The sequence below is a fragment of the Nothoprocta perdicaria genome, unplaced genomic scaffold (genome assembly GCF_003342845.1).
Source record: "Nothoprocta perdicaria isolate Ctin4 unplaced genomic scaffold, notPer1 scaffold_69, whole genome shotgun sequence".
NCBI classification, from domain to species: Eukaryota; Metazoa; Chordata; class Aves; order Tinamiformes; family Tinamidae; genus Nothoprocta; species Nothoprocta perdicaria.
Window position 1 is genome coordinate 1,965,479 of NW_020455965.1, and position 27,137 is coordinate 1,992,615.

General features: G+C 39.2%; 1 protein-coding gene across 2 annotated transcripts in view; it reads left to right on the forward strand.

The window, feature by feature from the left end:
- BCL11B (B cell CLL/lymphoma 11B) overlaps positions 1-17,381 on the forward strand; it is a 90,153-nt gene extending 72,772 nt beyond the window's left edge. For both annotated transcript variants that reach the window (XM_026050449.1, XM_026050450.1), the window contains exon 4: positions 13,265-17,381. In XM_026050449.1, coding sequence (XP_025906234.1) covers positions 13,265-15,276 — 2,012 coding nt within the window. In that variant the 3' untranslated portion in view covers positions 15,277-17,381. The remainder of the gene's footprint in view (positions 1-13,264) is intronic.
- The last annotated feature ends 9,756 nt before the right edge of the window (positions 17,382-27,137 follow it).

Genomic DNA, 27,137 nt, shown 5'->3' on the forward strand with positions numbered 1-27,137 from the left:
AAAGAACAAAAAAGAAAAGAAAGAAAGAAAAAAAAAGGAATAAGAAAAAAAAAAAAAAAGAAAAAAAAACGATGCTTAGTTAGGACCCAAATCAACGACATTCCTCCTCAGTGCAGATTAGATTCTGTGAATCAGCTGAATCAGGCCCTCTTCTCCAAGTTGTGTTTTTTTTTTTTTTCCTGGAAAGCTGCTCCTTAAACACAATCCACATTGGTTGTTTTTAAAAGGACTATCGTGCGCTTGCAGCTCTCAATTCGGTAGGGGCAGAGCCCCCCCGCAGCCCGCTGCGCCCACCCCCTTCTGTCGCTGCTTTAGAGCACGGCGCTTATAGGGATTTTGCAGCTCTCCGTGTGTTATTAGAAAACGTGTGGCTGGGACGGTTAAAATGGGAGTGCTACTGTATGCAAGAGCAATGTTCACTGTAAGCAATCCAAGGAAATCCTGCCAAGGCAGTATATGAACAGCAGCCAAACAAAACACAGGCGCCTTTCCAGTGAAAACCAGCACACTTCTGCAAATAGAGGAAAAATTGACTTTCTGATTTGGAGTGTTTCTACAACTAAGAAGAATTACTACAGTGATTGTTCTAAAAATATTTTTAGGCAGCACATTCTCCAAGGGGTCGGGATGCTTAGCATTGTTTAATTACGCTTCTCTTAGGTGATCAATCTGCATTGTGGAGAAATAAAATAGGAAGTTTTTAGGTTCTTCTCCTAATCTATGTTGGCATTATTTTCTGCAGTGTAAGAGAGGCATAAAACACTGCCTATTTAAGCAGCAAAAAATTGTATTTTTGTCTTTGCAAGTAAGGAAATAAGATTTTACATTCATCTTTTGCAACTTCATAGTCATGGATTGCATTTTAACTATTTAATGAAGAACAACCTCCAAGAGCCCTACTTCTGTAACTGATGTTTTCTTTTGTCATCCGAAGTATTTTAAAACTTTATTCTCCACCACCTCCTTTAAAATTTAGATTTTTTTTCCCACTCATTTTGACTCTTTACTCACCCAGCTTGGGGTTTTCCTTTGCAGGACTTGAGTCCTGTAGGAACCCTTTAGTGTAAGATGTGACTGCAGACACATTCTGGCATTCAAAAAATTTCTGTAATGATGGAAATTGACTGGGATTCCACAAATTTGTTTATTGCCAAGAATAAATATGTTATTAAAAATGTTCTGCTAGTTTCAGCTACAATGTTTGCAAAGAAATCTTAATAACAGAGCTAAAGAATGCAAGTCAGTTTATCTAAACTGAGCAAAACAAAAAGATTACAGAGTATTATTATTCTTTTTTTTGGTTCCTAAAAACAACATAATATCAACACAAGACAAAGCAACAGAATTATCAGGGATTGATTTCAATTTATGCATTTCTTCTATTTCAACTGTTGTAGTGTATTTAACTAAAGATACAACAGATATTCTCGGTTTATTCCTCTAATATATTTACAGCTGACTTCTTTAGGCATATAGCTGCTGTGAGCACAGTTCTGTTCTTTTAACTGCATCACCACAAACCAGATTTGTTGAAGTCAGTGTCTGGAGATTCACAAAGCCCAATGTGGAAAAAGACCCTCGTCGAGAGTCCACTGAAGTGAGTGGAAAGATTCTCATTGACTTTGGACTTTGTATTAGGATATTAAACATTAATTTTCCCTTCTTCTTTTGAATTTAACTATTCACATTCAGGATGAGATATTTTATACTCAACAAACCTTAAAACTGACCTAATTTACTAAACTAACTTGTGCTATATTGCCCACGCAGGTAAGATTTCCAGTAAGGTGAAACTATTGGTAGTTCCGGATTCTCCCAAGATCAAACCCTATATTTGAAGTACTGGATGCAATAGTTGAGAAAGGAGAATCCATCTATACCTCTCAGCCCTCTTTCTCATTGGGGCATGTTGCTATATTCATATCTATATGAATATATGCTATATTCATATGCTATATTCATATGCTATATTCATATCACATAAATCACTTTTCGTATATACACACACACACACACACACACACACACACGTAGGCGTATATATATATATGTGTGTGTGTGTATTTATAAAATAAAGCTTGAGAAGGTAACATTTCTGCCTTGAATGTGAGGGCTATCATCTGCTGTGTTCAAATTAGGACATGGAATTTGTGGCATATGCCCCGTCAAGGCACAGCAGCAGAATTCTGTATCTTTAAATGTTGACGCATAGCAGTGAAACCAGGTGAGATCTGGCCCCAGGTGCTGGCTCCTGCATGCATTACTGAACAATTTTTTAGAGGCTGCAGACTGGGTGCTTGGAGGAGAAAAAAAATAGCTCTTTTTCTAAATAGGTCTGTTTTTTTTGTGAAATATGGTGTAGGTTTAATGCAGTGATTAGAAAACTGACTGATTTAAGCTTCATGCATCTCAGTATAATCCAGTCCTGACTTGGCTCCCCTGATGTGCAGTACCAGTTGTCATGGAGCCCCAGTTACACCAAACTGGGGGAAGATTTTGCTGAGCCCATGAAACTCATTTCACTTGTGACCTTGCACAAAAGCTGAATGAGGAATCTCTCACAGAATTACTCCCAAAGGTAGAAAGCCTGGGAGCTGAAGAGAGCTGCTCCAAGCATTGCTTCTACTTTCCCTGTCCACACATCTAGAACCTACAATGGCTGGAAGAAAAAAATAGCTCCTTAGAGTAGATTTTCCCTTCTTTTCAATGTAAACCCAGTTTTGAACTGTGTTGCCTTTAAGTCCATAAGTTCTGTGCTCACCGTAGATGTTGCATCAAGGTAAATTTGCAGAGTTTGGTGCGCGGTTCATGCTGGAAGGGTGCAGCTCGTGAATCTAACGTGAGGTGTATCCCGTTACAGGCAAAAATTATTGATACACAAGGAGGGTTTTATTCAGGGACATCTGTAGGCTGGCAGCTGTGCCAACCATGTCTAAGAAACGGGAGCCGTGCAGCCAGCAGTGTTAGTGCTTTGGGGACGAGCAGTGCGAATATTGGGTGAGCCGCAATACGAGGATGCTTTCATTATTTCTATTATCGCTCTTCTGCAAATGGATTTGAGATGCACGTCTGTGTAAGTCTGCGCGTGCAAGCGGGGAGAGTGCAGAGGCAGGGCTGTTATTTTTATTTTTTTAAATCGCGCCTCCTTAGCATTTTGTGCATATCAGCATTCTAGCAGAGCGATTTGCTAATTGCGCTGGAAGACCCACTTTAAATTCAGGCACACTGGAACTTTGAAACTGTAACATTTTGACTGGCGAGAATGACCAGTCTTCTTTTCTGTTTCGCAGCAAGCGAGTTGAAGGAAGCTGGCATTGTCGCAGAGTGAAAGCTCTGCAGAAGTGCCGCAGGTTTTTCATATGGAAATGTGAAATAATGGGGTGATTAAATAGAGCTGTATATTAAAGTACATCTGACATTAGAATTAGCATAATGTGCTCTAGCCCTAGGCTGAGTACTTTATTTGCCATCTGCGTCGGACCAAAATCCCCTGGGGAAGCGCTAAAATATTCTGAATAAACTCAGCCCGAGTTCTTATTGAGAGTAAAATACCATTTGTGGCACGTCGTATTGATTCGTCTTAATTGCGGTGCAGAAAAGAACATTCAGTTGCTGATGACTTTTGTGCTCTGTGACAAGTCGGCTGGAGTTATTCTAACACTGCAGTTGGTTAACCTGAACAGACTGTCGTGCTCAGAGAAGGAGAAAACCTTATCTCCAGCAGCATAAACTACAGTATCATCTCCCGGCTTTCCCCCTTTCTCCCTGGATGCGGTATCCGCTTTTTTTTCTTCTCCCTGAATACAGCAGGCAGCTAACTGGAGGGGAAATGGGGCTTCATTGAATCAGTCCAAGGAGATTCGCTTTCTTACCTAGTTATTCTCCACAGCCCCCCCTCCCCACACTTCCACCCCCACGTCTCCTTTAAAATACCCAGAAACATCTGACCAGCTTTCATCTGAGGGAGAGAAAATCAGTGGAACTTGTCCTTGAGGATCCATCTCCGGAACCATTAGTTCAAGAGATTTATTATGTATATTTTGTAAAAAGCTGTGGCTTCTCCTGTGCATAAGCCCACAGTCTTAGGCTGTTGTAATGGTTTGATTTTTGTCAACTCTCCACTCAAATAGGTTGCTGAATACCTTTGAAAAAGTGCTTATAACATGCATAAAAGATAAATATTTCATCTGAAGGAAAATACTTTGATGCTCCATGCAATTCTGTAACATTCATAAGGTCCAGTTTTTACCCTATAATTGCCTATCATTATACACAATTTACATATTCAAACATTCTCTACAAACCTTAGTCTAGCATGTTTTTATTACAAATTCAGATCAAGGGAATAACCTTTAACTTCAGAGACAAATGAGACAAATTTACAAGTGCATGTCTGCTGTTTTCTTGTGTTTTATAAATCCCTGCAGACCTGAACACTTTTGCTATAACGCCACTCAGAACAATATACATATATTACTACTTGTTTGTAGTGCTTCAGTAATGAGTCCCCTTTGTATTAGATAACCTATATAATTCAGCATCTAGGCCCTCCATAACGTCAATTATCTCCTCATAGCTAAATGTACATTCCATTAAAACAAGATTTACAGCCTTTATAATACTTCTTTGGATTGAACGTGGAGATTTTGTGGATTTAAAGAAGCAGGGATGGGAGTTAGCATTTCTTAAAGAAGTAATGAATTAAAACAAAAATGCTATTTCATTTACCCACTGGGAATAGGCACCTAATGCCCTTAAGAAATAGTTGCAGTAAAACAGACAGAAGTACTCTTGGGGAAAAAAAAAAAAAAAGAAAAGGAAAATTTGTTTTCACCCTTTGGCTTTTTTGTTGTTTCCTAATTTGCTTTCTGTTCTTCCATTATATGACATGGACAATTTCCTTTTGTATCTTCCTTTTGAGTCCTATTCAGATTACTCAGAATTCCAGTTTGTAAAATGAGAAAACGGCACCTCAGAAAAGTCTGTGGGGAAAAAAAAAAATCCCAACACTTGCCAGTTTTCAAACAAAACTACTTATAGGAAACCAATTTAAGGGGAAGCTGCTGGCATATTTCATATGTTGCAGAAAAGACTGACATTATTTCAGATGCATTTGAATACCTTATGCAAAGAAAAGGCCTAAAAGTGTCCTTGAGCAGTACAAGAGTTTTTCATGAATGCTATAAGTGGGGTACTACATAGAAAACCAATGGCCATGGGTATTCCTATGGCCGTTTCATCTTCCTAATGGGTACCATTGCCCCCCTCAAAATTAATTTCCCTGTTTTCCCTGATAGTTTTCACTGTTTCATACAGTGTATTTGTAAAACATCCTTATAATCTGGTAACTGATGACTTAGCTTCACAGGAACTAACTAAGAGGTAGAAAGCTGTTTGGATGCTTGAGGTGGAGTCAATTGAAACTGTTGTATCACAAAGGGCTAATTTAAAAGTTAACTCATTCACTATTGATCTTTTAATATTGATTTTCTTCTTCTCTCCTTACTTTTCACACTGCTCCCTTTCTATTTTTTATAAATTACCTTTGTATTTCTGAGTTTAACACCAATTAGAAGAAGGTGTTTAGAGAAGACAAATATATTTTTATCTTCCATCTTAATAGCGCTTCGGGATCAGAATCCCTATATTGTTAGTTCCAATTTTTGTTATTCTTTTTTTTTTCTTCTCTGCACTGAGTGAAAACACTTCCTGTGCTTCTGTAGGTGGAGCATTCATTTCCAGTAAGGCAAAAGCTCTTTTTAGGAATACAAAATTCGAAATCCAGAAGGAAGTTGCCCAAAATGACTACTGACATTTTATACTTAAAAATATAATATTGCCATTTTGTGATGCACTACAAATTAAACTGAACTGTGCATTCAGCTCAATTTGGTGAAGCTGGCAGTACAGTTCTGGGGTATGATTAAGCCTTACAGAAAATGGGACTATTGAACAGAAGCCACAGCTTTAGCCAGAGTTCATCTGTGTCCATTAAGAAGCATCTATTTGTGTTATGCATGGCTGTAGTCTGCCTGCAGCCATCTCCCTTTTTGTAAGTATAAATGACATGGACATCGTAGAAAATGCTTTTGGGGAAAATTTACTGACAAAAAATCACAGCTTGTTATATTCATATAAACCTAGTTAAGATCCTTATTTATTGTATACCAGTATAACTTAATCTGTAAGAACTCAGAGTCTGCACTGGTGGTCAGTGGAGATACTTTAGATTCATTGCAGAGTAATTCAAATCAGAGTTTGGCTAAGAGTATGATGGTAAGGTTGATATCTCTAATTCTTTCAAGGCTTTATGCTTTCTTGGCATTAAGAGAGGGCTGGCTATAGATATATTGCATGACTGTCTGCTCAACTATGCTATTGGCAATTAATCTTTTTGGTTTTCAACTCATATGATAAAATAGTTTATTCAACAGAAAGATAATATTCATTATTACATGCATGATAAACAGACAATTTGCTGTCATGCCTGAATATGATCAGCATAGCCCTGACCACTGAAATCCATGGAAAGTACAATCACATTAGTAAACAAAATAGACTCCCAAAAGTGGGACAGATTTTCATCCACTACGGACAGAATTTGGCAGTTGGCTTTAGCACAGATAGAATTTGGCTCTGTACTAAAAATACGAGGGTATTTTAATATAGTACCAGCCAGTGCTATTGTCACTTTTTCTTTTATGGGTATAAAATGCCCTCAAAGATATTCTCGTTGCTAATTAAAATCAATGCTGGGAATGAGAGGGCCTTGTGAGGTTTGTAGGTTCTCTTGGCATAAAGCTTTCTGCATAATCTCTGCTGAGAACTTGCATTCTCAGTAATAGAAACAGGATGGGAAAAGCTGCAAAACATACAGGACGATGTGTGAGAGACGACTGTTGAATGAAGTAATATGTGATTTTTGTTCTGTTTGAAGATTGCAGTGGAGCAGAAAGGCTATTTCAGAGACAAGGTAGAGAGGGAGGCCGCATATGGGCTGAAACAGAAGGTTTAATGTGCCTCCCAGTTACTGCCCCTTTCTTCAGACAAGTTCCCCTGTCGCGTTCTTTCTTTCCCTGAAGTCATGCTGAGATTCCCCGTTTCTAGATTCAGACAGGCTCTGTGGCCCCAATGTCCTAGCGTTCAACTCCCTGACTGAGGGTGCCCTTGAGGTGGGCTGAGCTTCACAAGGAAGCTTGACTTTCCATCGGGATGGAGAATTGGAGGCACTTTGGTTGTGTTAATGCAGGCATCCTGCTAAGTCATGAAATCCCAACTTTTCTTGCCAGTTGATGCTTATTTTATGAATTGTAGGTCATAGTCTTTTAGTAGGAAATGCCGCAAGACTCTCTAGAGCCCGGGAATGGATGCACCATGTTAGTGCTCTGGATGCTTAGAAGAGCTCAGCTGGTTTGACATCTTCAACTCGTGTTGCCATCAAAATAAAATAAAATAAAATAAAATAAAATGAAGACAACTAAGAGAGAAAGAGAAAAAGAAAAATGGTCTCATTGTATTTGGTGTTTAAGGCTGGTGATGAGTGTTGGACTGGCAGTGGTGTTCCTGACTCAGGCCTGGGCCCTAACCACCCTGCTGTTTTCCTTTTATTAGGACTGTCAGTCCCTCTGTAAGTGGAGCTAGCAGCCCTTTAAACATCCCAGGGAAGGCAGCGAGAGTAAAGCGCATGATACAGTGTTTAATTATGGTAGCATTCAATCATAAAAATATGCAAGTAAATATTCTTGCCTACTTTGCATAGTTCAAATGGTAATACGGCTTAAGCAACCTCTTCCAGCAGAAAAGTAACGGTTTCATTTTGGACCTCCATTACACACATTTTTGCATGCCAGATCAAGCTGTTATATAGCTCACACTGCAGGCACCTGGAAAGTATTTGGCCCTTGCATAGGTGACCTGTCAAATCCCATATAACCATACATTTTCTTCACTATGAAACACTAAATCTTTTCAGTATTTAATGCCCTTCTCCTTAATGTCAGATGGTCTTATAAGGAGACTTGTTAAACCAGTGTTCTCAATTATGGCATTTTAATTTAATAATTCAATTAAAGGTGTGCTTTTTATGGAGCATCTACGCTACCTTTATTGGTATTATTAGAGTAACCATCATAATAAGAAGGAGTAATTATTTAAATGCTCATTAAAAATCAAGTGGTGGAGAAAAGAGTAATGTTGGTGGAAAGATGTAGGAATCTGATACATGTCTGTTCCTGAGTGCCTCAATAAAAGGTGTCCTTTCCTTAAAGCTTCCAAGTTTCTACTTTTCCTGAACTTCTAAAGATGCAGTAAAGCAGCATTAAAATTCCTTAACATTTTTATTGCTGCTGTTGTAACTTTGTAAAGGGAACCAAAAACATTAGCTGGAAAGTATTGCTAGAGGTAAAGAATGGCTTAGTTATATGGACCTGACTTGGTATCCACTGCAGTCCTGGCAGGGGTTATGGGCAGGTGATTAAAAAGCGGGGAGTTCATTCTCTGTTACAGCTAATGGAATTATTCAGGCATGCTGAGGGGAGGATTTGTACTATAGCCCTGTGGAAAATAATGAATTCTCAACAGTTCTTATCTCACACTGATTATTGTTTGATAGTATCCAGAACAGCTCAGAATATTTGGAGGGAAATTCATCTTCAGGGCAAAGACACTCAGGATTTTGGGTATATAGAACCTGGACGCAGAAGATCTGTGCATCACTGAATGATACTAGTCAGATTGCAGAGAGCAGACAGGTAAATCAGGGAAGTCAGCAGTCTGGTGCAGTGGGATGAATGTCCACATACTCATGCTACTCTTGTTCTGGCTTAGGCAAACCTACCTGTCTTGGTTTGATGTCCTCCATAAGGGCAGAACTTGGCAGGCAGATCTGAATTTGGCTTTGTTTAGTACCATTCATGCAACACACACACACACACACACACACACACAAAAAAAAAAAAAACCTCATTATTGCTTTGACATTTTGAACGAAACATAATTTGTCATGCAGTAATGGAAGGAACACATTTTAATATTTCTGGAAAAGACCATCTTTTGTCATTATATGTAGAAAAGGCAAGAGTGTTCAATAAATTCATAGCTTATAATTACCTACTTAGGGAGAAGATACTAGAGAGATTTTTAATCTACCAGATAAAAACATAACAAGATCTAATGGCTGGCAGTTGAACTCATCAATTTGAATAGCAAATAAGACAGTTTTTTAATACTAAAGGTAGACAACCATTGCCACAGATTACCAAGATAACATTGGACTCCCTCTCACTTGGAGTTTTAAATTCAAATTGTAGGAAGGAGGCTTTAAAAGACATGGGCTGGTTGAAATGCAACTCTTTGGACCAGATGAAAGCTGTATGGCTGTAATGTATAGATCAGATTTTTTTATATGATCTTTATGCCCATGTAGGTATGACAAAATGTTATGATCTTAAGTTGCGTCAAGAAAAATCTGGACTTCATGATGGTAAAGATGAACAGCAGTGACGTGGACTTTGGGAAGGGGTTGTAGTGCCTCTGTTAATCAGGGTGGCCTTTGAAGGTGGATAATGGATTGTCTCTCATAGGTATGGATACATAGATATGGACTAGCCTTGGGTCAGGAATTGGACCAGAGGAACCCTTGAGGTTTATCCCAGTCATCTCATTCTTTAATTTCACCGTCTTTTTTAGCCTTAAAATCTAAGGGGTCTTGATATAAACGTGTATTGAAAAGGATCCAGGCTTAGAAACCTTTCTTAGGCCGGACCTCCTCTAGCTGTGCTTGTTTAGATTTAGGGCAACTCTGAAGCCACCATCTATTGCTGAGAACTTACGGTCCAAGTGTCACATCTCAGTACATGCAAAGATACATACCAACCAGTGTAAAGATAAAAAGAAATAATTGAGCCATTCATTCCTAAAATCTTGTCTATTTACAGGCCATAAGGTCGAAGCCACGTGCAATTCATTGAGCGATATTAATGAAGTCTTGCCTTGTGCTTAACTCTAAGCGCATGAGTAATTTCATCACTATCCAACAAAGCACTTCAGCGTATGCTTAAGTTTCATTGATGTTGATTACTCACATGCTCAAAGTCAAGCACATACTAAAGTGATAAAGACTGCATATGGCAAAGCCTATATAGCTAGTTGTCATAAAGTGGGTATTTAGACAGACTTCAGTGCAGGTGGCGAGGGATTAAGATAGCTATATATCAAAAGTAGCCTTATAACAAAGAGTTTTATAGTGTAGGTGCACTGCATTATTAAATATAAGGATCATTCTTGAGCAATACATGGCTCTTTCTGGGCATGTTTAAAATATTTAGCAAGTTTTTGAATATAAAAATGTTCGGAGTGGATCTTCAAAGACTTTTTGACATTGTTCTGTTCTTAAAAGTGAGCGTCTACACTGCTCAGGGCAACTTCTAGGCAAGATAACCATGAAGTGATAATATGGAAATGAACATTTTATTTTTTTTTTTAAAGGGGAGTCTGGGGAGAGACTTTGAGGGTTGTGAAAGTTTATATATATATATATATATATATACACACACACACACACACCCCAAGACACACACCATCATTCAGGAAGCAGTCAGAGCATGGTAGTTGGGTCGCCTCCAGACAATTTTGTCATTACGTAGAGGTCTCCTCAGGAGGAGTGTTTAGGGGTGTAAAAGCTAAACAAAATGAAACGGAAGACACGATTGGTGGAAGACACGATTGGTAGGAGACAGAGAGCTGGCAAATCTTTTATCAGTAATAGCACTAATTTGCTCTGTTTGAAAGAAAACTGAAGGCGGGGGGTGTTCCTTTCCTCACTTGAATTTCGTGGAGGTGAAGTTTTGGAGAACAAAACAAAACAAAACATCTCTGTTCCCTATAACATGTAGTAGCAAGCATTCAGCCAGCTGCCATTTTGAGGGTAATTTCTTTAATCAGCCATTTCAGCTTTAGATTGGCCTTGATCCTCAGCCTGCCCAGGAATCCGTCCTTTTACGTATGTGCCTTTTCTGAAGGAAACGTCTCGCTGCTGTTGTCGCTGTCGTCTAATACACAGCTGTTTTCTTCCTCCTGTCAGCTCTTGAACTAAGTAAGGAGAATGCACACACACACATGCGCTCACATACTTGATTTTTTAAATTAAAAGGAAAAAAAAACCAACAAGAAAAAGGCATGCTATGACTTTAAAAGTGAAAGAATTGAACAGCTGTGAGTAATAAATCGATTAATTAGAGTGGATAAAACGAAGGTGAAGGGTGCAGAGCACTCTTTAATTTGAAGATATATGACCTTGTAAGATGCTGCACTTCATTTGCTATTAGATCACACTTCAGAAGGGGCTTTATTAAAATCTATTCTAGGGTGAGCTGAGGTAAAACATATTGTTAAAAAAAGCTTTTGACAGAGTATGTTATATACTTTAGTCTGCTTCAGTGATTTCTGCCACTTTTTATACTACACATGTTACCGTGCGAGAAAAGTTAAAGGTCTAGACGTTTTCATCATATTTCTGTAAGAAACAGAAATTTAAATATTTGAAGTAATAACGCAAGCATTTACTGTTGCTTTGGCTGCGGAGCTGACATAAAACTCCCCAACTGCCTCAGTGTGGAGGAGATTTTAAGGGATAACGTATCAGTCCTTTCAGTGTTTGTACGTGGCTTTCATTAGTGTCAGCAGTAGTTACGGTCACTTTTCTCAAGCAGGATGCCCTCCCGAAACTTGTCCTTTTGCTTTTTTTTTTTTCTTATTTTTTTCCCCGAGTTCCCCACAATCCCTAGGAGGAGAACTCATCAGGCAGCAGCAATCCTTCCTCCAGGAATGGAGCTTAATTTCAGTTTGCTGTGCTAATACGGCTGTATCTAGCTTACAGCCCCCTTGGCTCTCAAGCCAAGTGGGTGAGCGCAGCCCCATGCGGAGAGGGCCGCACGGCTGGACCGCAGCTGCCGATGCCTCCGGAGGGGCCCGGAGCCACCGCTCGCCTCGGGGCGCCGGACACGTGCGGGAGGGCAGGAAGTTTCATTCGGGTTTTCAGCATTCAGGCAGTTCAGTGCCTGTGGGTGCAGTGGGACCCATCGCCAGCAAGAACGACCAAACAAGCAAGACAGCAAACAAGCTTTTACTTTTAGATTTCTGAAAACGGGGAAAGAAGAACTCCCAGTTTTTCAGGCATCTTCCCCTTCATTCAAAAACACAAATCCTGGATGGTGGCTCCCATGTTGACACATACTTACGGATTTATCAGAGTTGGAGCCTTGCAGAGGAGTTGAAAAGGAAAGAAAAAAAAAAAAGAAAAGCAGCTTTCTGAAGATAGTGCATAGCTTATATTGTGCTCAGGACTGGAATTTTCTTGCGAGCAAAATTATGACTGTAGCGCAGGCTTGTCCACACCTGTCTTTTATGTAAAGCTGAATCAAGGTTAAAGGAATGCTTTCCACCGCTGTGCAGTCATTCGGAGAGGCTGGAAAGGCAAACAGAACACGGGTTTTGGCTCTGGAGAGCATTTCTGCGTTGGAGGGCAGGCTCAGGCTCAGAAATTCTTGGGACTCAGTTCAAGCACGGCCCGACATTTGTTACTGTTAATTGCAACTGTGCTGTCGGCTTTGATTACCGGATGTTTCATTTGAGTGGCTTCTTGGTGTTTTGGCAAAAAGAATCTCAAAGTGGTTTACGCAAGGCTACGTTTTCCAAGCTCCTGTTGACTTTAATAGGTCTTGCGCAGATAAATACCTGCGTAGTATTTTAAAAAATGGAAGGGCCAGTGTGACTGGAGCATGTATAAATTAAATGCAGCAAGATCCCAGGGGACTTGCTGCATGAAGTATATAAAAATATAAAATGAAAGAGTGAAAATGATACTGAAGCTCCTTCCAAGTGCCCCATAAAACCTACAGCACCACGTTTTGTTTGATTTTCATATGTAGTCATAAATCCCTTGAAACAAATTCCTTTCTGTGAATAAACATGTGAAAAGATTTGGATCCTCCTGCGTCATAGAGGAAGGTTTATATGCCAGTTAGAGGATATAAATGTATATAGCGCCAGTGTGTATGTGTGATATTTGTCGTACATGTTAAATGAATAAGGACGGTGAGTAAATGTGCTGTTCAACAATTTATATCAGTCAATACATTGCAATTAAATCCTTCTTTCAGAAATGCTAAGGAGGAAATGTGTTAGCAAAATAAAGTGCATGCCAACTGCATTTAAATGTTCTCCACTGTATTATTTTTTGAGTGTTCTTTCTGTTTTTCTTTTATAGGAAAAGATGAGCCTTCAAGCTATATTTGCACAACATGCAAGCAGCCTTTTAATAGCGCTTGGTTCTTGCTTCAGCATGCCCAGAACACACATGGATTCCGCATCTACCTGGAAACAAGCCCTTCAAACAGTTCCCTTACTCCACGCATCACCATCCCTCCTCCTCTGGGACCAGAGACTGTTGCACAGTCCCCGCTGATGAATTTCCTTGGAGACAACAACCCTTTCAATCTCTTACGGATGACAGGGCCCATCTTGCGTGAACATCCTGGCTTTGGTGAGGGTCGGCTCCCAAACACACCTCCACTTTTCAGCCCGCCACCTCGTCATCATCTGGATCCACATCGCCTTAGTGCCGAAGAAATGGGGTTAGTTGCCCAGCATCCCAGTGCCTTTGACAGAGTTATGCGTTTAAACCCCATGGCAATTGAGTCCCCAGCGATGGATTTCTCCAGAAGGCTTCGAGAACTGGCAGGAAACAGTTCCACCCCTCCGCCAGTCTCGCCCAGTCGCACCAACCCTATGCATCGCCTGTTGAATCCTTTCCAGCCAAGTCCTAAATCACCTTTTTTGAGCACCCCACCACTGCCACCAATGCCCCCCAGCAGCACTACGCCTCCCCAGCCTCAGGCCAAGAGTAAGTCCTGTGAATTCTGTGGGAAAACCTTCAAGTTCCAGAGTAATCTTATTGTGCACCGACGCAGTCACACAGGAGAGAAGCCCTACAAGTGTCAACTCTGTGACCATGCTTGCTCCCAGGCCAGCAAGCTAAAGCGTCATATGAAAACACATATGCATAAAGCTGGCTCCATGACAGGCAGGTCAGATGATGGACTGTCCACCACTAGTTCCCCCGAGCCAGGCACAAGCGAGCTCACTGGAGAGGGACTAAAATCCGGTGAGGCAGATTTCAGGAATGAGAGCGATCCTTCCTTGGGCCATGACAATGAAGAAGAAGAGGAGGAGGAGGAGGAGGAAGAGGAGCTTGAGAACGAGAGCAGGCCAGAGTCAAGCTTCAGTATGGACTCAGAGCTGAGTCGCAACCGAGAAAACGGCTCCAAATCGTTACCAGACGAAAAATCCCTTGTCCTGGGAAAAGTTATAGAGAATGTAAGTCTAGGTGCCATCCAGCAATATAATGACATGCTAGCTGAGAAACAGAAAAGGAGTAGCTTCATGAAAAGGTCTTCTGACCAGCGAGACTTGTGTCCTCGAGATCTCTGTCAGAGAGATCCAGGTGATGAAGACTCAGTGGTAGGAGAGCTGGACCGCACTGAGGAAGGGACAGTGAATGGAAGAAACTTTGGCCCGGGTGAACCCTTCCCAAACTTGTTCCCTCGCAAGCCGACACCTATCACAAGCCCCAGCTTAAACAATTCTTCTAAAAGAATAAAGGTAGAGAAAGATTTGGACTTGCCACCAGCAACAATAATACCTTCCGAAAACGTTTACTCCCAGTGGCTGGTAGGGTACGCGGCGTCGAGGCACTTCATGAAGGATCCGTTTCTAGGATTCACAGACTCCCGACAATCCCCCTTCGCGACTTCTTCCGAGCACTCTTCGGAGAACGGCAGCCTGCGTTTCTCCACGCCGCCGGGGGACATGCTCGACGGGGGGCTCTCAGGGCGCAGCGGCACGGCGAGCGGAGGCAGCACTCCCCACATCAGCGGCCCCGGTCCCGGGCGACCCAGCTCCAAGGAAGGGCGGAGGAGTGATACATGTGAGTACTGTGGCAAGGTCTTTAAGAACTGCAGCAATTTAACGGTGCACCGTCGGAGCCACACTGGAGAGCGGCCTTACAAATGCGAGCTCTGCAACTATGCATGTGCCCAGAGCAGTAAGCTGACACGTCACATGAAAACGCATGGCCAGATAGGGAAGGAGGTCTACCGCTGCGACATTTGCCAGATGCCCTTCAGTGTTTACAGCACCCTGGAGAAACACATGAAAAAGTGGCATGGAGAACATTTGCTGACAAATGACGTCAAAATTGAGCAGGCAGAAAGAAGCTAAGGCCCCCCCCGGCCCCCCCTCCCATCCCCCCACTAGGTTAAATTTCAGGGGTCTAGGTAACATTTTATTTGTACAGTTTAACTATTGCCAACTGAGAAAAGATGACCTAACTTGCCTCCGTAAACATAACTTAGCATAACTATGGTAGGTGCCAGACTTTGGCACTTAAATATAACCTGTGTCTACAAAGTTCTATTAAACCCGAGGGTTGATTAAGGCAGTAAAAATTGTGGAGCCTTTTAACTGTGCAATAATTTCTGTATTTATTGGGTTTTTGTAATTTTTTGGCATGTGCAGGTACTTTTTTTATTCTTTCTGTTTAAATTTCTTTAAAAATTTTGTTGGGTATCCCTTTTTAATTTTACCCAGTCGTAGCCTGAGATTACTTGCATTGTAGGAGAGAAACATATCTTTTTAAATTATAATTTTTGGGCCGCTGCTTTGTTGAAATTTAAGCTAAGCATGTGTAATTTCTTGTGAAGAAGCCAGCATTTTAACAGAGATCATTCTTTTTTTCCTTTTTTTCCCTGTCCTCTTTTTAAATGACCTTGAAGATTAGGGAAATCGAAATTGTACAGCGGATAACAATCTTTAAAGTTAGCACTTTCGTTTGGAATTGGAACTAATATGTAGCACTGACAATGTTGCTAATGATAGAGGCCTTTTCTAGATAGATTTCATTGTTAAAGTTATGTCAACTAAAAAGACATGAGTGCAGGTATTTTCAGAAGGCAGCTACATTCAGAAACATAACATTCTTAATTGTGCATTATTATCAGATAGTTTCTTCTTCTTGTTAAAGCACTGGCAACAGAAGGGTGCCATTTTGTCACTGGTTGGGGTGTTTTTCCCTCCCTCTTCCCACTGATAATAACAGTACATCTGAAGTATGGCAATATTCTCTTCAAATCTTGGAGTAATTGAATGCCATATTTTTTTTTCTTCTTTCCAACAAACAAACACAAATCTAACAGAGTTTAGGACATCTGTACATGCCGCTTCTTTAGCTCTGATTTGATGTAGTTAAAATAATAGCAACGGGATGAGAAATTGTTGATAAAAAAAATGACTTTTAGGTTTTGGGTTCATGAATAGAAATACTAGAACTATCTTATATGATGTACAATGATGTTATTGTAAGGAGGAGGAAAAAAATTGACTTAGATTACCTGTATTGGCAAGACTCTGTTCCCACTGAAGCCTGAATTGACTGAACTGGGAACAGAATTGAATTCTGTTACCTGACAAGCATTACAATAGAAAAAAAAAGTAAAGAAGAGAAAAATGCACCTGCTCTGCTTTCAAATTTAAAATTTTGTAAAGCCTGTTAAGACTAATACTAGCAAACAGTGGACAATTATGGTTAGACATTTTAATTATGTTGACCCGCACTTTAAAGCTTTTGTTTGTGGTTAAGAGAAAAATGGCTTCTCAACAAGAAATTACATCATATTCTTCTACTTGGCCCAAAGGTGGGTTAAACTGTAAGGGAACAGCTGAGATTAAGTGTCAGTGTTGCTAAGCATGGCATTCACAATACTGGCACTATAAAGAAAAATAAATAAAAATAATTTATTGGACAGTTTTTCTACTGCCATTCAATTTGACGTGAGTGCCTTGAAAACTGATCTTCCTATCTGAGTCTCTTGAGACAAATGCAAAACGTTTTTGTGAAATGAAAAGACTTTTAAAAAAAAAAAGTAAAACAAGAAAAGTACATTCTTTAGGAAAAAAATAAAAAAAAAAGCCACATTTACTTAAAAAAAAAAAATTACTGGTTGAAGATAGTGGACATGAAAAGGCCATAAGACCCAATCAAATGAAGATGTATACCCAGCACAACTTCGGACATCCATTAGCTGAATTATTCTCAGCCTTTTTTTGTTTTTCAGGACAACGCTGCTTAGGAAATGGAATGGAAATGATTTACTGCTGAATTAAAACTCAAATGACACAAATTACAAGTTGTTATCATTGAATGAGAAAAAACAATTCAGGAACAACGGCTAATTTTTTTTAAAAGTTAAATTTAGTGCACTCTGTCTTAAAATACGTTTACAGTATTGAATACATACAAGGGTAAAAAAAAATTGTGTGTATGTGTGTTTGAGCAATCTTTTTTTTTTCAAAGTTTGCTTAATAGGTTATTAAAAAAATGCCATAATGGCCATGTGTATATTGTTTTCTTTTGGTGACGGGGTTTTAGTATATATTATATATATTAAAATTTCTTGATTACTGTAAAAGTGGACCAGTATTTGTAATAATGGAGAATGCCTGGGCATTTTACAAAACCAGAAAGAAAAAAAAAAAAAACTTTTCTTTTTTCCTTGAAAATGTTGCAGTAAAATTTAAATGGTGGGTCTATAAATTTGTTCTTGTCACTGTAACTGTAAAGTCTTGAGTTTTAGTAAATTTTTTTCTGCCTTGGGTGTTGAATTTTTATTTCAAAAATGTATAGAGACTTGTATTTGGGGATTTAAAAGGTGATTGCTACACCATGTAGAAAAAGTATGTAGAAAAAAGTGCTTAATATTGTTATTGCTTTGCAGAAAAAAAAATCACGTTTCTGACCTGTACCTATTTTTCTCTTTTTTTCTTCCCCTTTTCCCTCCCCTTCCCCTTCTGGAATGGATATTGATATTGGTTGATTCATATGATGTAGGCACTTGCTGTATTTTTACTGAAGCTTGTAATTTTTTAACTGTACGCTTGTCCTTTTAAAGGGATTTAATGTACCTTTTTGTTAGTGAATTTGGAAATAAAAATAAAAGCAAACAAACAGGCTGCCATAATATATTTTTTTAATTTGGCAGGATAAAATATTGCAAAAATAAAAAAAAAAAAATTTGTATGTGAAGTCCTTATTGTACAGGAAAAAAGGAGGTTGTTAGACGACCTTTGAGTAAAAGAAACAAAACAAAATAATTAAGTGCTTTTTTATTTTTAATTTTTTGTTGTTGTTGTTCACAAATAATTTTAGTTGTATATATATATTTTTTTTTTCGTCAGAAATGGCCTACAAAAAAGTGCTGTTCCCACAGGGCTCTAAATAACGTCAGAGTTGCCTGGACCCCTTGCATCAAGGTTTCCCCAGGTATGGTCGAACCAGGCTGGATCGTCATTCGTGGTAGATGAGATTCGGTTTCCATAAAGGTGTCCGAGGTGACTTCCCACGGCTTCCCTGCAGGTCCGAGAGGGGGAAAGGAGGTTTTTTTCCTCCCTTTTCAAACCCGGCCATGTCAGACACATCTCACCTCTCACTGCCGCCTCCCACTCGCGCTCCCCTGGCCCCTCTCCAAGAAAGTCATTTGAGCCTTTAAGAAAGCCCGAGCTGGTGCATCCTCCCCGGCACCGCTCTCGGCTCTGCTCTTGGCGCGGTCGCAACCGGCTGGAAGTAAAATTGGTCCAGGCACAGCCCTCCTCTTCCCTGTCAGAACAGGACCTATTCCATGTACAGGTCTTGCCAGTCCATGTTATTATCTGCTTTGCTGCTGTTCACTCCTAACTGTACATTCCATAGATTTCTGAATGTTTGGGACTGGGATGAAATCCTGTGCCTTTTGCTTTCTTGCTTCTTTGCTGTTCTCTCTCTCTCTCTCTCTCTCTCTCTCGCTCTCTCTCCCTTTCGGGTCGAGGGGAAGACGGGTGACGGAAGAGGCGCCTAGCGGAGGGGAGAAGGAGACAAAGTGCAACCTCGTTCCAGGAAATGACGGTAAATCCAACAAAAAACACACACAAAAAAAAAAAAAAAAGAAAAAAAAGAAAATTATTGTGCCAAATTTTTCCTCTGCTTTCATCGGTGCAAAACTGCTGGAGCACTTGGAGAGGCATAGGTGAGACAACAAGGAAAATTTGGTCCAGCTATCTAACAGATAAATACGTCCTCCTGGCATGAACATTGTGCCCTTAAGACTTCTGGACAAATTTTGGATGTCAATTAAACTGATATAAATCAGGAATTACTCATCACTGGGTTGCTCCAGCATATACAACGGTGGAATGTGAGCCCTTAAAGGCACATTTTCACTTTTGGGGGAAAATTTTGATCTCTGACATTCACATAAATCCAGAGTAATGTCACAGAATTCAGCTTAACCCCTTAGCTGTATGTCCGTAATCAGAAGATGAGAAGTTCTGTCAGGAGATCTGAAGTTAACCACAGGTTTTCAGTCTACAGGACATTGATTTAAGAAAGAATTCACCTTTCATTTTAGTACAAATTGTTTGGGAGCTCCAGTCTCTCTTTTTTTTTTTTTTTTTTTTTATATTTTCCCCTCTCTATCTTTTACTTTTTTTTTTAATTATCCAGGATAGCTAACACCAGCAATTGTTTAAGTTTGTGACTTAAATAACGAAAGCTGACAGGAAGTCGCCCCAAAAGCACAAGGTTTGTGTTTCTGCAGACTGTAGTGATAATGAAATAGCCCTCCTTTCTTCTTACTTAGGAGAACCATAGTTTACTAGGCCGTAAGCACAATATAACAGACATACAATAGCTAGAATGCTGCCATAGTTCTCTTCACAATTTAGATAGATTATTTTTATTGTTGTTATTATTAGGTGGAATTTATTACTTCCATTGTGTCTAGTCCTGCTGCCTTTTGAAGTCCAGAGAAAAACTCTGGCTGACTCCCCTGGCAGCAGGACGGGCCCGGTTACCTGTTCTAGACAGAAAAAAAGACTGATTATAAGGAAAGAGTCAAAAAGACAGCATTTCATCCCAGTCCTATGTAAAAGACAGTCCAAGGTTTTGTTTATCACAGGCAAACTCATTTTTATGGTGCTCTTTGTATTTTAGAACTGCAAAGCAAAGTAACGTTGATTTAAGTTGTTTGCATTTGTACCGGCAAGGCAAAATATTTTTATTACCTTTTTCTATTACTTATTGTATGAGCTTTTGTTGTTTACTTGGAGGTTTTGTCTTTTACTACAAGTTTGGAACTATTTATTATTGCTTGGTATTTGTGCTCCGTTTAAAAAACGAGAGCACTTTTTTTTTATTATGGATAAAATGTTGAGATGGCTGGAGGTCATTTCAATATGGCTTAGTGAAATATTTATTGTTCCTTTTATTCTCTGTACAAGATTTTGGCCTCTTTTTTTTTTTCCCTTATTGTCACAATGTTGAGTTCAGCATGTGTCTACCATTTCATTTGTACGCTCGTTCAAAACAACGTTTGTTCCAGTTTCAAGTTATAAAAATAAATTGGACATTTGACTTGATCTCCAAATCTTGTCTTTCCTGTTTATTTAAAATTGAGGGGTGGGAAAGGGAAAAAAGGAGTGAGGTGTTGAAGCTTCATTATAGATGTTGTTGTTCATGCAGTATTCCCTGCTAGATCTCTTGGGAGTCAATTGGGAAGATAATTCTTGTTCAGGGAGGACACATAAGCACTTGCATAATGCTGAGCATGGACTCAAATCCTGCTTAAGTCCCTTAGTGTTAAACAGTTTCCTGAGTTGGGGTCTTGAGAGTGACAGGTAGATTAATGCTCTAAGCAATCAAACTTTCCATATGGAATCATGTTAAATTTGAGGCACTTGGAACACAGCTTTCAGAAGACATCAAGAACTTTGCTCTCCATTTTCCATTCCCATAAAATTAACTGCATGCTTAACATGAAGCATGCTAGCAGTCATATGCATCTAACTTTGTTAATGTGTCTTGTGTCTTTGATGCCAATATAAATAGAAAAAAACACTTACTTACCAATTTAACCAGGAGCTGAATTTGGGCCACAGACAGTGTGAGGCTGTGAGAAGCACCAAAATGTGGCTTCAACTACATGTCTTCTCTTCCTAGGCTAGGGACAAAGGCATACATGTTTAAATGAAGATTTGTGCTTAATTTGCAGTTTAAGGATAAGAGCTGACAGCTACAGAAAGCCTTCATCTTGCTACTCTCAGTAAAGCCAACCTGCTCGCAAATGCATGGAAATCTTAAATGAGAGAACTGTATTCAAACCATTTATTAAAAACCTCAGGAAAGATCTGGAGTGTTGGGGACCAGAATCTGATTTCCTGGAGGCCCTGGTCCAACAAACCATGTAACTGGCTTGTGATTCAACGCAGGTGGGTAATTGAAATTCATTTCAAAGGAATTGGCCCCCGGACTTTAAAGTATTTGGCTTGAGTAAGAAGTCAGGAGGGGAAGTTAAGTGGTTTGTGCTACAGAAGAGCACCCACAGATGGTCCCTTCCTGATCTCAGGCTCTTGGAATCTATAATCTAAATTTAGGTTTTTGTGTGCTTTGCTGAAACAGGACTTTAGTATAGTGTAAAAGTTTCACTTCTAGAGAAAAATAAACAAACCAAAACAAAAACAAGTGAAAATTTAATCAGAATCCAATTCTGACCAATGGTTTATAGTTCACACCATAATTGCCACATTCATTTTGAATCATACTAAAATGCTACATTCATTTTGAATATCTTCTGCAGTGTTCTGTGGAGGGAGTTACATTTTAAATTTTCTACAGTTTTCACTTGATGATGTTTTTGACACCCTAGAGACATGACTTAGTCTACTGGAGCATCACACCATTATGTCATTTTATCAGTTTTGGTGGAGTTACAGGCCTTGCAGTTGTTGACGGAGTGGTTTTAGATGTGGCTGCTCCTGCTGTGCATTTTGGCCTATGACTGGGGAGGTGGGGATGGCACAAGGCGACATTCAGTCCATGCACCTCCTGTGCTAGGAGAGGTGGTGTCTGCTGGGCAAGGAGAAGCATGAACAGTCTGGACATGGTAATGCTTCAAATCTTCTCTGTTACAAGTGCAAGAGTTTTGTGAGCCCTTGTGTACAATGGTATGAGGGAAAAAGCAGGATTAGGCTCTTCTGACAGAAGATATGCGAGAAGTCGCACAAACCAGGCAACAAACACGTGAATCCAAAGAAGTCTTCTGGTAGCATCATAAGACTGACTACCCCTATTTCCCGCATGCTGGCATAACTCAAGAGTTTTGTTAAAACCAGTGAGGAAAAGCGGCTTGAAAACTTCTTGGGGAAATGAATCAAACTGATGGAGCTCAAACTCTGTTATATAATGGAACTCTTACACTCTAAGTCAGGATTTTTATAATGAAGGAACATTTTTTAAAGGTGATTTAATTTCCCTAGGGCCTTATGCTCACTTTATACTAATGCTATACCATGTTGCTTCTTTAGTTTCAATAGATTTACTTCAGATTTACATAAGTATACCTGGGATTGAATCTGGCTTAGTGGATTTACATAAAAAGAACTTTACATAAGTGTTAAGAACATATAATGGAAAAGTAGTGGACACCGAACTTCCTAACTGAGCCGTTTCCCGCAGAAAGTGGAGTCAGAAAGGTACATATACCCTATCAAAGAACAGAGACATAGCATGTGATCTGTACATCCAATTAAAACAGCTGGAAAACTGAGCACTCAAAATGAAAGGCTTGTGAACAGACCAATAATTATACACCAAAATCATTCAGGAAATAATTCTGAATAATGAATATATTTGAGAAAATTGTGATCTATTTGCAGACAACTTGTAAGCAAAAAAGAGGCAACATTTGCCTAATAGTTGATTTGCTCTGAATTATTCTCCTAGCTCAGCTAAACACTGACCTTTAGCTACTCAATGACAACACGTATTCCACTATCTGACAGATGACAGACCCTTCTCTGCAGGAAGAGATCACAAATGTTAGAAATGGAAAAGTCCTATTCATTCCGTTTGCCCAGCCACTACTCTTGCAAGATTATTTCTTTCAGTACATTTTCCTAAACACTATCTAACAGAATCAAATATCATTTTATATCAACCCAATTAAAAGAGGGTTGTAAAAAAAGCCCTTTATGCGGTTTTGTCACTGTCCTTTTCCTTGTGGGTTTAATCATGTATTGTAACAATATGGTATTACATTTATTGGAAGAGGACACATGCCTCAGGGCTTAGCTGGGCTCTAGTTTGAGGGTGAATCTAGTTCCAAAAAGTATGGTTCTAATTCTGCCACTTCCTACGCTGCTCAGGAAGACCCTATTGCATTATTCAGACAACATTCTGATTAACAGATTGATTTTCTGCACACACTGGACACTGAGTTGCTTTTACATGCATCTTTCTATTATTTCTTGCTCTCTCAGGATATATAAAAAAACCTTCTGGGCAAATAAAGGCCATTTACATATTTTCATGAAGGAAATCAGTGCTGATTGTGGTAGAAGTCATAGGTATCATCAGAGAAGATCAAACATATTGAAAATGAGAAGGAAAACAATTATAATTTAATGATTCTTATATTCACCTATAAACAAGCAAGCAACTACAATAATTACAAAAATATACAGTGGTCTTCAAAAATAATTTTAAGCAACAAAAGAAATGTTTTTAAATCTGTTCCAAGTCTAACAAGACATATATGTGTGAGTGTATAAAAACTTTCCTGTATAAGTTTCTGCGTACATAACTTTGGATTCAAATTTCAAGTGCACTTGTAGAAAGCTTCAATATAATGTTAATTATAACATTAATAATGTTATAATTATTAATTAATCTGGCCTGAGCAGAAATATTAACTGGAGTAGTCATTGCATTTACGTAAAAATCATTTACCATTCTTGTAGTCACTTGAATTCCCTAAGCTGCTGGGGTTTTCTTTGTTTGTTTGTTTATTTGCTTTTGCTGGAAATGTGTAGACCAGAAAGAAAAGCTCAGTGACTATCCAGGCTAATCCAGGGCATATGAAGTTTCCACAGTACCAAAGTATCAGTAGGAAGTATGACTGCAATTTTTTTTCCTCACTGTTTTTGTTTTTTTTTCTTATTTACATAAAAAAAAAAAAAAGAATATAAAACTATCTATGTGTTGGAAGGAGGGGAGGGGTTCACTCTTCAGGGGGCATGGATCTTTCCACAGCTGAGAGGTGGGGAGAAATGAGTGAAACTGCAGTAAGTTGCAAAAGCCAAGACAAACATGGAAATGTGCCAGAACAAACTCCGATCATTTAACTCTCCATGGTGTGGGGCTGCAAAGAATTTTTAGAGTTAAGGAGGAGGTCAAAGGAGTAATGTCTTTACATGATGTATTCCCAATGTGAACCATCAGGAAAATTAGGGAAAAGTGATATTGATAGCAATAGTAGTTTTTGTTCAGGATGTGGCTGAGGCAATCTAATCAGAAACCTGGCATGTATTATAAAATACTTTTAATTCTTAGCAATGATGTAACATAATGCAGTTTCATTGAAAACCAGCATAATTCCTGCAAACTATACTAAAATGACTGACAGAATGAAATGATACCTTTACAGAATTAGAAGAGAGAAGAAGGTATTAGAGATATAAACAAGGCAGAAAATCATATTTCACATGTTAATAATGTTCAGATAAAAGGAATATGCTGGAGGATCATTGATGAATCAAGCCTATTAGACATTTCAAAATATCTAAGTGAAATGGCGTTTTAAACCCTGTTTTAGAAGTAACCTGGGCTGTCAGACCCACTGTCTTGTAATAAGGTTTGCATTTTCAAATGACTACTGAAAAGAAGGCCTATGATCTGAAGTTATCTTAGGAAAAAATCTCCTATCACAGATATTATTCTCATATTCCAGTGTCTTAGGTTATTGTTTTTAATGTCTAGGCACTTTTGTACATAGAGAAATTAGAAAGCCAGACTCATTCTGCCTCAGTTTGAAGAAAGGGAATAGGCCTTTGATGTTTGGTCTGTAAATAATTGGAAGTTTACTCCCCTGCCATAATTTATCAACCCTATAAAATACTTGCAGCATAGCTCTTATGGATGCCCCTCACCCATTACAGTGCAGAGACCAACAGTTTAAATAGTTTCCACTGAAAGACTAAGCTAATGTGAGGTGAAGACCTCAGCAACACAATTTAAATTAGCAAAACGCATCCAATAGATGGTTTACTATGGCTGCAAAATGTCCACATCAGCTTGGTAAATGGTTTTAATATCCAACATACTTTTCAGAGAGACCAAAATGTTCTTCAGAATTTTTAAAGCTTTTAAAATGTTTTTAAAAACAAATTACCTTGATTGCTTTCTGATGCTAAGGATGGATTCTCCAGTAAATTAATCCTCAAACAAAGTAGAGGAAAGAAGTAACTCTTGATGAATTAAATACACTGAACTTGTCAGTAGAAACTTCTGTGATGTACAGGAATGATCACCCTGCTTTTTTTGTCATTACAGTCTGATGTAATACATGAAACAATTTTTCCCAGAAGTATGTACGTGTCTTGATATGCACAAGCTGTGGCCAGAGAGTTCACATTATTAGCCCAACACAGAGACCGGTTCTTTTATTAACTGTGTACTCAGATGTGATTTCATGTTACCACCTTAATCCTGTGATGAGTGATTCCTGAATGTAAAGCCAGTATGTTTCTCCTCCTTATGCTGTTTTCCCAGAGAAGAGATTTTTATCGTTCATACTCTGGCCAGACAAGACTGGACTTTGCCTTCTCCCTAAACTGTTAGCCAAAGTAATCTATACTTTACTTCAAGGGAGTTTTCTTGGTTCCTACGACCACCCTCAAGTCTAAAGGATCCATGCTGTGCCCAACAGTTCTCCCTGACACTAGCTACCTAAAGTTGCTTGGCAAAAATGCAAAACAACAACAACAACAACAACAAAACACTAGAGTAATCTGCATACCTACAAGTAGAGTGTTTTGCTTGCTTCTGTGTTCACCGCAGAACATATCGCATTCCAGTTCATTTAACCTCCTACATGTTCCTGATTTTCTGTCCTGCATAGCTTTCCAATTCTATGACTCTCCAAACGTCTCAGAGAGAGGGGAGCTGGTAGTATTGATTGTGTGTATCGGAATATAGATTTTAGAGATGAAGAAAAAAGGTACCCCATTTCCTTTAAGTACGGTTATATGCATAATGGCACAGTATGTTTGACCCACCAGCAAAAGTGACAGGATTCCTTTGGATCAACAGGAAGTGGACAGAAGGATTCCATCAAGTGCAATCCTCATTCTTCCAATTTGATCCAATTCCATCCTCATTCTTTTTGCTAATATTCAAGTAATTGCCTGTCTCGGAGCACTCTTCCAATATTTGGGGAGGCAAAGAGCACAGCCTCTAGCATATGTTTACACACAGGATGTAGATCTGGTGTATCATCTCAGTTGTCATCTGCATATTCACTTCTCTTCAAAGTCCTGAATTAGTGATAGCTTAGTGCCTAATTTAGGAGAGGGAGAGAGAGCCTCCCTCAGGGGAACCAAGCAATCTAAGAAAAAGATCTAATTCTTGATCTCATTCCACTTCAAAGTGTGATGGTGATCAAGCAGGTTTTCAGGGGATCAATACTGGGAGTAATTCTCTGCAATGTTGCCATTAAAAGCTTGGATACTGGACTAGAGAGAATATGTATGTTTGCAGACCAAACCAAGCTGGGAGAGTTTGAAAGTATGTTATAGGCTGGTGATAAGACTTCAAAGTGATTTTAATATCTTGCTAAACTCACTCAACAGCCATTGGTCAGCAAAAGAGCTGAAGGGCGGGCCACAAGTGACATGCAAGGAACAACTCCATGGTGGTATAAATAGAGGTAGCCAGCAAACAATGTGCTATAATCTCTCCACTCTACTCACCACTGGAAAAAGACTCCCAGCCTTCAGCTGAGAGTTCAGTTCTGGCAATTCAAGAAAAATGTAGGCTAGTTAGAAAGCAGTCTTGAAGAGTGTAAAGAAAATGTTTAGAAGTCTAGAGAACATGTTTGATGAAGAAATATTGAAAATATTTCAATTGTTTATCCAAATAAAGGGAAGAAAGAGACAAAGTGAAACGGGGGACACAACTGATGACAAAATAACTGTTGCCAAGTAAGCACAAACTTGTT